The sequence below is a fragment of the Felis catus genome, chromosome B2 (genome assembly GCF_018350175.1).
Source record: "Felis catus isolate Fca126 chromosome B2, F.catus_Fca126_mat1.0, whole genome shotgun sequence".
In the NCBI taxonomy this organism is placed as follows: Eukaryota; Metazoa; Chordata; class Mammalia; order Carnivora; family Felidae; genus Felis; species Felis catus.
The window spans coordinates 146011269-146024390 of record NC_058372.1 but is presented as its reverse complement, the minus strand read 5'-3'; the positions used below and the strand labels follow the sequence as shown (position 1 = coordinate 146024390).

At 38.8% G+C, this 13122-nt stretch overlaps 1 protein-coding gene across 2 annotated transcripts in view; it reads right to left on the bottom strand.

The window, feature by feature from the left end:
- Positions 1-13122, bottom strand: part of PACRG (parkin coregulated) — a 513250-nt gene that overhangs the window by 222780 nt on the left and 277348 nt on the right. For both annotated transcript variants that reach the window (XM_003986697.6, XM_045058627.1), the window contains exon 3: positions 7257-7428. In XM_003986697.6, the coding sequence (XP_003986746.2) occupies positions 7257-7428 (172 nt within the window). The remainder of the gene's footprint in view (positions 1-7256; positions 7429-13122) is intronic.

Genomic DNA, 13122 nt, shown 5'->3' with positions numbered 1-13122 from the left:
CCACCCCCAACACCCAACCTCTGGCAACCACCAATCTGTTTTTTGTATCTATGAACTTGTTTTTCGTTTTGTTTTGTTTTAGTTTCTTGAGATTGCACATATAAGTGAGATCATATGGTGTTTGTATTTCTCTGACTTATTTCATGCAGCATAATGCCCTTGAGGTCCACCCATGTCGTCCAAAAATTGTAAGATGTCCTCATTTTTTTATGGCTGAGTAACATCCCATAATATATATACCACAGTTTCTTTATCTGTTTACCTATCAATGGGCACTTAGGTTGTTTCCATATCTGGCCATTGTAAATAATGCCGCAGTGAACATGGAGGTACACATACCTTTTTGAGTTAGTGTTTTTGTTTCTTCGGATAAATACACAGAAGTAGAATTGTGAGATCATATGTTAGTTCTTTTTTACTTTTTTTGAGGAACCTTCATACTGTTTTCCACAGTGGCGGCACCATTTTATATTGCCACTAACAGTGCAAGAGGGTTGTGCTTTTCTCCATATCCTCGCCAACACCTGTTGTCTCTTGTCTTTTTGATAGCCGTCATTCTAACAGATGTGAGGTGGTATCTCATTGTGGTTTTGATTTGTATTTCCCTGATGTTAAGTGATGTTGAGCATCTTTTCAAGTGCCTGTCGGCCATCTGTATGTCTTCTTTGGAAAAATGTCTATTCAAATCCTCTGGCCATTTTTAAAAATTGGATCTGTTTTTTTGTTATTGAGTTGTATGAGTTCTTTATATATTTTGGATATTAACCCCTTATCGGATACATGATTTGCAAATATTTTCTTTCATTCGGGAGGTTGCCTTTTCATTGTATTTATTTGGCTTTTGTTGTGAGAGCTAGCTTCTGATCATTACTTGGTAACTGGCAGTCCCACTAAAATCGTATGGTTGGGAACAATCAGACAGTGGGGACAATCTCTCAAGGAAGTTCCCAGACCAAGACATATTTTTTTTTTGTGATTAGTAACTATTTCTCTCATTTATCTGTAGTCATAACAGACTATTTGGGTTTCCTTTTGTCATCCTACTTTTTTTCATTTTTTACATGCTACCTTGGCTTTTTTTAAGTTATTGCCTTAGCTTCATTTTTCATTTTTCTTTCCCTGGTACTTCATATGATAACCACCTATTTTAGCCCACTAATGATTCCTTTTAAGGCCTAAAAACTTGAAGTCATATTTTTTAAATTATTCATAGCATGAATGAAGCAACATCTCTCGATTTCCTAAATGTAAGATGGAAAATGATCATTCATCTGTTTCCACCAACTCATCCCTTACCTTGTTCTCATTCCCGGTATCTTCTGGGAGGATCTGGTGTGTCAAGCGTAATCTTGGCCCTGGTCAGCTTTGCCCTGACCCTGCAGCAGCAGCAGACACGGGGGGCTTGTTAGAAACCCAGTTCTCAGATCCATCTCACAGCTGCTGTGTGGAACCTGCATTTCACCGGGTCTGCAGGTGATTCCTATGCATGCTGAGGTTGGGGACATGGCGCTCTAGAGGCAGGCTGTCCCCTTGGATTGGCAACATCACAAATCTTAGAGCTGAAGGTCAGACAGTGGAGGACCAGTATCATATTGTCTCTCAGTCAAGAGGTTTACTCTTCTTCCAGAGGGAAATTTAGGTAGCTGGGTTTTTTTTTGTTTTTTTGTTTTTGTTTTTGTTTTTTTTTTTGTTTTTAAACATGATGCCATGGCCTTCCAAGAACCAAGGCTCATGCTAATTACATCTTTACCTAGAACATTTTTATCAATATAAACTGATCCTCTTTATACACGTGAAAATTTTTTATATTAAATTCTACTTTTCTACAATTAAAATAACTGCTCTTCCCTTCTGTTTTCCCTATTTGTCCCAATATATATTTTATTTTTATGTATTTTTAATTTTTAAAAATTATGTAATTTATTTTTTAAATTTACATCCAAGTTAGTTAGCATATAGTGCAACAATGATTTCAGGAGTAGATTCCTTAGTGCCCCTTACCCATTTAGCCCATCCCCCCTCCCACAACCCCTCCAGCAGCCCTCTGTTTGTTCTCCATATTTAAGAGTCTCTTAAGTTTTTGTCCTCCTCTCTGTTTTTATATTATTTTTGCTTCCCTTCCCTTAAAGTCCTCATATGAGTGAAGTCATATGATATCTGTCCTTCTCTGACTAATTTCGCTTAGCATAATACCCTCTGGTTCCATCCATGTAGTTGCAAAAGGCAAGATTTCATTCTTTTTGATTGCCGAGTAATATTCATATATATATATATATATATATATATATATATATATGTTTACATATATATACCACATCTTATTTATCCATTCATCCATCGATGGACATTTGGGCTCTGTCCATACTCTGGCTATTGTTGATAGTGCTGCTATAAACATTGGGGTACATGTGTCACTTCGAATCAGCATACCTGTATCCCGTGGATAAATACCTAATAGTGCAATTGCTGGGTCATAGGGTAGTTCTACTTTTAATTTTTTGAGGAAACTTCATACTGTTTCCCAGAGTGGCTGCACCAGTTATTTTTAAACTCTTTAAGTATTATTTAGTTTTATATACACAGAGAAAGTTTATATTCGGTTTATTCCCCACAAACCAATTGCAAAGTCAATTGTCACAGCTAATATATTTGACTTCATGTTTTTCACCTTATTTTGTGCTTTTGACTCATGGCACTTCCTTGCTGTCTACTCAGTGTTTGTCATTTTAATATGTATGTTCTGTTTTGACCACTTCCATCTTTCCCATTGATTTTGAAGGCTTAGACCCAAGTTTCCTGGACTTTTATACACATTAACTCCAAAATGATTACTTGAGATTTCATGCAGTTTTCAAATTCTTTTTCCATCAACTATTTAAACTGAACTTGAGATTCAGTGGCTCTTAATTCACACTATGACATCCTCATTTTGGGGTTCTTAACTTTGCTTTACTTTCTGAGAGTTAAAGCATATTGTCAGTAACTTCTTGTACGACAGGCAAGTGGACATTATGCTTATAAGTCTTTTTCCCCTCAAATGTTCATGCAGTTTGTTATATACATCATGTCTTTTGCTCATGTGAACTGGATGAAATGTACTCAAGGTGTTTCTCTTCTGATTCTCACTGTTGTCTCAGATTAATGTTGGAAAAATTCTTAGCCCCGGTTATTTTTATTTCTTTGTTGTGTAGCCTTTTCCCTGTCTAAATGTTTGAAGGGCTTTTCTTTATGTTATAATCTAAGCTTTTTGACTAAATGTGCCTAGATATGGGTCTCTCTTTATTCATTGTCTTTAGACTGCAAGGAGCTTTTCTACCTGCAAAATAAGGGGTATTTTCTATCTCAGAAAAAAATGTCTTTCAATCACCTTTGCCATTATCATTTCCATTCCCATTGTTTTGATGTTTCCTCTTGGGACTCCCTGGAACTGTTAGCTCCTGTTTATGTCTCTGTTCTCCATTTTATATTCTTTCTCACCTTATTTTTATCTTGTCTTTTCTGAGAGAGCGTCCTAAGGTGGTGGCCTCCATTGACAATTCGGTGCTGCGCAGATGATGATCATTCCCGATGCCGCTGTGCAGATGTGATCTTTAGTCTCTTGACTAAAGAGTCTTTGTCTGAGTCTGAGTCTTGACTCAGAGTCTTTTGTGCTCTGTCATCTTTAGTCTCCCTGTCTCGCTCAGCATTCGTTTATTTTCATTGCAGTCTTGTCTCCTCTTGTGGGTTTCCGCCTCTGTCTCCTAGAGGCCACATCTTCCTGCATCCCGAGGATGTCATACAACTCTCTGCAGGTTTCTTCTGGATCCTACACTAAATGTCACTGAGGTATTCTTTTTCTGTCACTGTTCCAGATATTTCCTTCTTGTGTGAAGCAGCATTTTATGAATGGCCCCATGTGGCGGTGTTATCGTTATTGTTCTTGCTTCTACTGAAGAGAGAGATGCCCACAATCAGCATTTGTGGTTGCTCTCGGCACCTCTTCATCCTCCTGGACACCAGTGGAATCCCCTTCTGAGTTTAATATGCAAAGTTTCTAGAGGTTCCTCCCTGGAATTGTTCTGCTGTATTTTGATGGATTTATGTTTTCCTAATTGGATGGAGTAAATGGAAATCTACAGCCCATGGTTCAGGCTGCTGAGAGAGTTCATCTCATCCTTGACTACAAAGTGCTCTGGTTGCTCTCAGCAATCAGTGCTCCCTTGCCAACCCTGACTACTTTATACTGGTACTTTCTTGGAGTTTCTGACCTAGAATAACCCAAAAAGTGGGAGGTAAGGGGAACAACTGGAAAGCAGCATAAATGGAATGAGGTGTTAGGTGTGTGCTCTTCTGGTTATTACTGAATGACCCCACTTGGGGTCTTGAACAAAAGATAGAATGAGAAAGAAAAGGGTCTTCTTACCTGTTTTCACATTAGAAAGTCTAGAGTCATTGAATGTGTCTAATTTTTTTTTGTATTGGTGTGACGAGCCTTGTAATTAACTGAAATCAACCCCAGATTCTAGAAGTAGATAGGAAGCCCATTCCCCTTCTTACCCTTGCTGGGAGTTTTTATATTTTGCTTTACTACTAGAGGTATTAGTTAGAACTCAAGAAAAACTATTCAAAAACTGCCAGCTGGTGATGGTGACATTAATTTTTGCCCCTGGAGAGAGCCAAAATCATTCTAATATTACAGCTTGCAAGTAAGGCACACACCCCTATTAACGTGCTATGCCAATTATGTGTATCAGCCTGCTTCTAGATCAGTTAGCCTCATTCCAGAATTCACCTGAAAGATTTAGTTTTTTGCACGTAATATTTTTCACACTGTGATGGAACTGTGCATGATCTTACATAATCAGTATTCCTTCCCGAGGGGAAAAAAAATTGGCTTTCAGTGATGTAAACAGATGGAGAAGTAAGCCAGGGTAGATTCAGGATCAGTATATAATAGCAGAAGCCCAGGAAGAAAAGCAACGATATCTACCAGAATAAATTTTCATTGCCTCTAGAACCTTGAATTACCAAATTCATATATAGTTAATTTTACCTGACAAAACACGTTTACTGAGTTCTTAATAATGTTTTCACTTGTGAGCAAATTACCTCTAGGATGTGCATACTGTGAATTTTGTCCTTAGAACACATCACTTCTCTCTTAACGCGTTTAAACATCTCTAAAATACAGATCAAACAAAACTGAAAATCAATTCACCTTGGTCTGCAATGCTCTGCTTTGGTATGTTTTAATCGTAAACAGTATATCAAAATATTACTTAGAAACCCTCTTTCTGCCCATCAGTGTTTTTAAAGGAGATATGAGCAAAAAAGTCCCGAGAAGACAGTGGTTCTAATAAAATCAATTTCTTTTAAAGAAAAGAACAGACTTCCGGATGTTGCTGGTATTCTGCTGGGGGCAGGAGGTGAAGGATCGTGTACTGTAAAGATAGGTTCTGGGGAGAATGTTCTGGGCCTTTCTATTTGTCAATAAAACTTGTGCATCATTCTTTAGAAAATGTAGCATTTCAGCTAGAATTTAACATGTTCAAAAATTGTGAGCTGTTAGAATAAATCACATTTGGAAAAGGTTTTACTGTAACTCAGTGTTATATATCCTTCCTGAAGGACTTCAAAGATCAGCCCTTCACTCCGCTGATGCACAAAGGGAAAGGAAAATGGTTTTAAAGTGTGGTTTCTCTCTCCATGTTACTTTTCACAGCAGGTCGCCTGTCCTTTCACCTGGTTTTACTTCTGTGTCTTGGTGGAGATCTGGAGTGGTCAGTTACAGATCTCTGACAAAAAAAAAATCTCAAAAACATGAGAGGAAGTTTCGGGGTTGATTCACTTTCAACAGTGACAGCAGGACTGCCCCAAACTTGGAATTCTAATGAGGCCTAATTCAAATCAATAAAAAGGCCACCATGGATAAGATTACATGAGCCAGGCTGTGGGACATGACCCAATGTTGAACCATTTAGTTCTTGTTTTGGTCAAAGCACATGACAAGGGCACCTATGAGACAGTGAGGGTGGGGTTCCCCCAGAGGCTAGGAGACTAAGCAGGTGACCTGTCAATCATCCCGGGAAGTCCTTCATCCTGGACTAGGGAACAAGGCAGAGCTGCCTAGGGCAGTTGTGGCTGGGAAACGGTGGGATATCCCTGTCCAGGAGGCGCTCAGCACCACCCCTCTGCTTTCTATCAGCAGCAGCAGTGTAGATGGGCAACCGGTACACGCACAACCGGGGCATGATGGTGGATGGTGGCCCAGACCTGGGCATTCAGACTTGAGAGGCCGGCCGTCCCCTCCTGGAGTCTCATCCCAATACGATGGCTCCATTATAAGGGCCAACAGCAGCTGTGAAGCAACATGAGGGCAACTTGGGCCTTGTTTGGGAGCCATTACAGGCCGTCCCATGAGTGCAAATCTGAGAAACGCTTTGGGAGAGGGTTTTCTTCAGCCAGCTCATCCAAAGGGACTCATATCTGAAGAATGTGGCCATAGAAAGAAAGCATTTCATTCTATAAACAAAGATGACATCAATGACAGGGTTACTCTAGAGTTTCCCTGTATTACAGATAAAAAATTTCAAATATTTAGTAATAGTAATTCTCCATTCCAGACTTTTTTTCCTTAAAATTACGAATCCTACTACCTAAAAGATACTAAACGTGATTGGGTTTATATTGTAATTTAAAAATTAGGGATGTCATTTAAAATTTTCTTTTCAACGTTTATTTTATTTTTGGGACAGAGAGAGACAGAGCATGAACGGGGGAGGGGCAGAGAGAGAGAGAGACACAGAATCGGAAACAGGCTCCAGGCTCTGAGCCATCAGCCCAGAGCCTGAAGCGGGGCTCGAAGTCACGGACTGCGAGATCATGACCTGGCTGAAGTCGGACGCTTAACCGACTGTGCCACCCAGGCGCCCCAGGGATGTCATTTTAAAAGAACTTGGAAGTCAGTGGTAGCGTTTAATACAAAGACACGTACTTGACTTCTGCATGTGTAAATTAATCTTAATGCTTGTGTCATTACTGGGGAGCAGCTTAAGTTGGCATAAACCCCATGCAATTTATTTATGTGGTTAGTCTTCGGTGCAGGATCAATGATGGGACATAGTATATTTGGGATGTCTGGCCCTGTAAGTCAATTTATAAAATTCCCGCAAAACCTGGGGAAAGCGTCAGCCTGTTGTGTTTTATTGTTTAATTAGCAAGTTGTCAAAAAGCGGCACCTTATAAGCTGAATGATGCTTTTTCACCTGTTCACTTACTTTTTATCGGGATAATGAGCTGTGGAATGACAGGAAGAATCTTGTTCCCCCCGTGTTCCAGCATGTCGTGGATTCCTTGCCGGGCAAAAAACTCATAGGGAAATGTCATTTCACAGAGCCCCTCAAAAAACAGAGGCAAATAATGATGGTAATCCAGCTTCTCAATTTCCACCTGAAAGGAGAGAGAAGAAATGCCATGTGAAGACAACACTGGGGCGAAGCGTGGCCGGACCAGCTATGAAGCTGTCAACCAACTCAGGGGAAGCACATTCTCCAGGACTTTGGGAACATTTTACAAAGCAACTCGTCTCACAACCTGAAGTACATCATCATGTCTTTATTCTATTAGCAATGGGGTTACAATCACCGCCCTTTCAATTTCAAGAGATTAAAACAATAATAATCGACACTGGGAGCATTTTAGTATTTGTTTTGGGGATCTTCATTAACATTTCACTCTTTGGCACAAATGCAATACTGAAAAGGATTCAAGGAGTCTATCGTGCGTATGTTGAAACATGTATGTGAAAACAAAATGAACAAAAAAACAGTTGAAAAGAGATTAGCATTTGAATTTCTAACAAGAACCTAATAGGGACTGCACATTAATACATTCTTGTGAAATGTGTCTTTTCGGGACCTGGCAAGTATGCGAATGAGGAATCAAATATGATTGCGAGAATGTTCCCTGGAACCTGCATGACAAGTGGAATCTTGGTCCCATCAAGACAGCTCAAAATCAAAATACCGCAGTCTCTCTCACCTGCCTCATCTGGGAACAGAGATTTATCACTTTTTCCATTGCTACATTTTGCACCCTCAATGATGCCTCTGTGCCTCCTTGTCCCGATCTTTGCAGTAATATGCAGCACCAACGGGGGATAGAAACAAAAATTCTGGGGTTGAGAAAAGATATGATGTGTTGGGAGCTGCAGGGAATTTGTTCTAGCCCAGGCCCTTCCCTGTCTGCAGTATCCATGACCTGGCTTGCTACCTGCAAGGTGACAGAAGTGATGGTGATATCATGGATGGAAAGAAGCCAGCAGACTCAGACTGCTTTACAGAACAAAGGGTGCGGCATTTCCAGTAAGAGGTGCACACTTGCCGTGTCTTCAAGTCCTTACGAATGCACGCAGCTTCCAATGATCACCTTATAATCAAATGAGGAGCTCATCAAGACCTTAGAGCAATCGCCTTTTCCATGAGGAGGTTTTTATACCCTCCAGCTCTCTGCCAGCTTTCTGGAGTCTCCAGCCACACACCTGCCTGTCTGTGGGTATGAGTAACTGGTAACCCTCCCACCACATTTCCAAGTGTCTACGGTAGGTCTCGGTGAATCAAATGTCCTGCAGTTTCCCAAGTGGGAGGTTTGTCTCCAGTCTGCTCATGGACCACCCAGCCAACTGGGGAAATAGGGGGTTAGGAGTTAAATGTTTAGCTGTTCTCTCGGAATTGACCTTGGAAAATGAATCCCACAGGGAGGTTTATACAGACATCAGTTTTATTTTATATTCCTTGTATATTCATCACATTTACTTTATTCACACTAAAATTTTGTGGAACATATATCTAACGCCAATCTTCTCAAGGGTTTTTGTGTATTTGAAGACATTTTAGAACACTATTTTGTACAATTAAAAAAATACTGCTACACCATTCAGCCTCTAAAAGGTACAATGTTATTATCTACAATTTTACATTGTAGCCTAACTTCTTAATAATATGTTATCTGTACTATATTTTTTCTATATTGTTGATGTTTTCCTAATTCTCTTTCTTTTAGCTCGTTGTCACATGTACATATGTCTCCTGTAAATAGCAAATTATTAAATTTTGTACTTTAACGTTATCTAAGGCTTTTTATTTATTTTAATACATTAAGCCATTCACATTTATCGCTATGTCTAGTTTTATTTCTGTCATCTTCCTTTTTGGTCCCTGGTTGTTGTTTTACATCTACTTTCCCTTTCTCTTTTGCAGCTTTATTAAAATGTAGATTTTTTTCTCACTTTTTTCTGTAATGATGTGAAAGATAAGACACGCTGTTTAAATATTTTATTGTGGCTATCTCATGTCTTTCTCAAACATTTTAAAACAAACTTTCATCACTTAGAGAAGCAAATTAAAAATCTCCTACTAAGATTGCTGACATGCCATTTTTCCCCCTCGGAATTCTGTTGCTATGTTTCTTTGTATTGTTTGGGGCCACGATACCAACAACATCAACAACATCAGTTCATTTGATCCTTGTAACGACTCTAAGAGGTAACAATTATCAGTATCTCAATTTTCAATATGGAGAACTGAGGCACTAAGAGGTTCAATAACTTGCCTAAGGTCTGCAGCTAGTAAGAGAGGTTGCTGGGATCTGAACCCAGACTCTCTGGCTGCAGGACATGACACTACTTCTTAGACTCTGTTGTTAGGCATAATTATAATCTCCTGGTGACCATTCCATTTATCCTCACGTCTCCATCCCCTTTATCATTACTAATGCAGGCTGTCTCAGTCTACTCAAACACTAATATCGCCATAACTAATATCGCCATGGTTTGTCTACTGTATCTTTTTCCCCTTCCTTCTTTCCTTCCTTCCTTCCTTCCTTCCTTCCTTCCTTCCTTCCTTCCTTCCTTCCTTCCTTCTTTCCTTCCTCCCTCCCTCCCTCCCTCCCTCCCTGCCTCCCTCCTTCCTTCTTTCCCCTGGCATTATGTTTTCACAGTATCTTTTCTGAGTAGCTTAAAGCTGTATTTCTTTTTTTTCCTTCCTTCCCATTTCACAATATGTCTTAATAAATATTGAGCACACACTATTCTTATTCTCAGATGTTTTGAAAAGAAGGAAAGAGAAGAAATGGAAGAAAGAATAAAGGAGAGAGAGAGAAAAAAAAAGCAGCAGCAATTGAGGGGCAGCAAAATTGAATGGAAGACTGAGGGAGAGAAGTTGAGAAAGAAAAGATTACCTCTAGATCTCTAACTACAAGCTCACTGACCATAGCCGTTCATTTCTACCAGAAATCCTTTTCCCATGAGTTCTTCTGACCCATTTGACAATTATTTGGTATATCTGATATCATTGTAGATCTGTTGCCTTAATGGAATAACAACTTGTCAGTATATTTTGAGGTCACAAACTACTTGAAATAGTATAGATTATTTCTCTGTTTGCTATAGGGCGACTTTTCTTGTACATAACTTTTTTACTACTTGAATATCTTCTAGGGTTCCTCTTTTTATTATAATATTGTTTTGGGTGAAGAATGTGGCCTAGGCCTTGGTAAATCCTCTGACATTCCATTTACAATCAGGAGATATCATGTGTGTTTTGTTTAATAATATATCTGACTTCTCTTTGATGTACTTTTCTTTTTTTGTAGAGCTCCTGCCAGCTACGCATCGTTTTCATTTGTCCATGGTAAAGTTGTCTGTGCTTCTTCACTCCTGTTCTCTCTCCAGCCCACCTGTCTACCATTCATTCCACTGCAGGTGCATCTTCCCAGGTCACCAGTGACCTTCACTTTGTCTAATCCTCAAGTCTCTTTTCTGTTCTCATTATGTGACACACTTGGCCCTGGGCCTCCTGACTCCACACCCCCAGCATTAGGGGCCGTCCTTGATTTCCTTCCTTCAAGTCAGGTGTTCAGTCCATCATTTTCCAATTGTTTACCTCTCCAGGCAAATTCTGATTGCATTTCCTTTCCCGCCATTTTGCATACATCCTGCTTAGTCTAAGCCATCAGCTTACTGCAACCAATAATGTCCTTGTCTCCACTTTTGCCTTCCCGTTTCCATTCTCCATACTCTTGGGTCCTGATCCGTGGTTGCTCCTGACTCAAGTTTCGACAGGGCCTCCCTGATCCGTCCCCAGGTCCTGTTGCATCATACCATCCTTCTGCAACACTATTCTCTGGAACCACTGGTGCCTTTTGTTCCCTGACCAGACTAGCCTCGCTTGTTCCTCCTTAGACACTATCTTTGAAAGCTCTGCTCCCCTTCTCTCCAGACCTCTGGGGTGTTGGCAACTCCTCGTATCTAGATTTCAGTTCAGTAAGACCCTCTTATCACTGCCGACCAACCCTGTTTGATTTGCTAGGTACACTTTATCATGTACTCATTGCAGTTTTTTAAGTTCTGTTGTTTAAGTTCTGTCATTGCCCGAAAGGGTGTTTGAAAGGCACATAACAGGTGAATACTCAAGAAGCACGTGTTGAATTTCAGTTCTGACCTTTTGAATCTGTCCTCTGTGCTAACTCTTTGAGAGGATACTCAGTTAAGGGAACAATGGCCAGATGGTGAATGGCCATCTCTAGCGCCAAGACTGAGGACCGCAGCAAAGTGCACAGAGGGCCTGGTGTTGACCACTGGCCTTGTAGCATGATGGGGCCTGTAGGTTTCTATAGATTTAAATTTTCTACAATGTTATGTATTCTACAGATAAAATGCTATGTTTCCTCCATTGGGATTGCAATGATTATTTACATTTCAGGAATTTTATGAGTGTTTTAATAGACAATCAGGATGGTTTGCTTCTTGGTGTTTCTATTTAGCCTCATTAGAAATCATTTAGGGATTAATTTGCTATTCCATTTATTTTTAAAACTTCAGAAGGAAAAGTTTTGTTTTTCACAGTATCATCAAAACGAACATATTAATGTATGTCCATAATTAATATATTGGTAATAATAATAATACAAATTCTTTTTTAAAAAATATGGATGTTGAGAATAATTCAAGATGAAAACCAAAATTTAAAGAAAAGATAAATGAGGACATGGTGACTACTATCCCTTAGGATTCTTTTCAATCGATGGTTTCTTTTGTTCATTTAGATTACAAAAGGTTATTTATTTACTGTTTATTTAGAAACAAACCTTTTCTTTAGTTATAAGTAATTTTGGTCTTAGGCTAATTAGTTTTAATGACATATTACACTTTATAGTTCTTTAGTACTACTATAAAAATACTAGTTTTCAAACTTATAAACTTTTGGAAACTTTCTTCAACATTTATGCAAGAAATCCAGAATTAAAAGAAATTTGTCTGAAGTCCATCACAGAACAAGGGCCATTTTAGATACATCAGGTGAAATTACATGGTAATATACTGATCGATGATTACTTGGGACATTCATTCTAGGAACATCAATTAGTTTTACTCACAGAATCTCTCTCTCTTTAAAATTTATGTTTCATAACTTTTTAAAGATCACACAGTACTCACAAGTTATCTCTAAATCTCGCAGTGACCTTTGGTCAAAAGCAATAAAATTCCAACTTTACCTGGCCCGTCATATATAACTTTTTATCCCCGTAACAAATGTGTAAGGTAGTAATGCTATACTGAAAGGTCAGAAACACGATGAGGTTAATGATTTTCATTATAAACCTCAAATTAGAAACTTATTCTTACACTTTTCATATCTTTGCTTCAATTAGCAAAGGAAATATAATTGGAAATATCTGCTATTACAACTCCTATAATCAGAACCGAGGATCTTGCTTAAAAATCACAAACTAATCTAAAATAGTTTAGGATATCTAATTATCTAATAGTACAATCATCTATTAATATATTACGATTTCATTTGGACTTATTATAGGATTTCTAAAATCAAGCTTCAGCTCCACTCTTCTTCCTTGAAGAGGTTGTTGAGTTATTGAAAGAGGTCTCACAAATTACATAGGCATTGCACACTGTCTTTTGGACAGTGTATGTAACATATTCCAAACATGGATGTACTTTTATTTTTCAAATGCATGTGGATGTGACTATGATGAATAACCGAAAGAATATCACTTTAAACTTTTTCAGCGATACTGAATATGCAGTTAAAATTATGTACAGATACATGAATTTTTTGATGCAAAAAT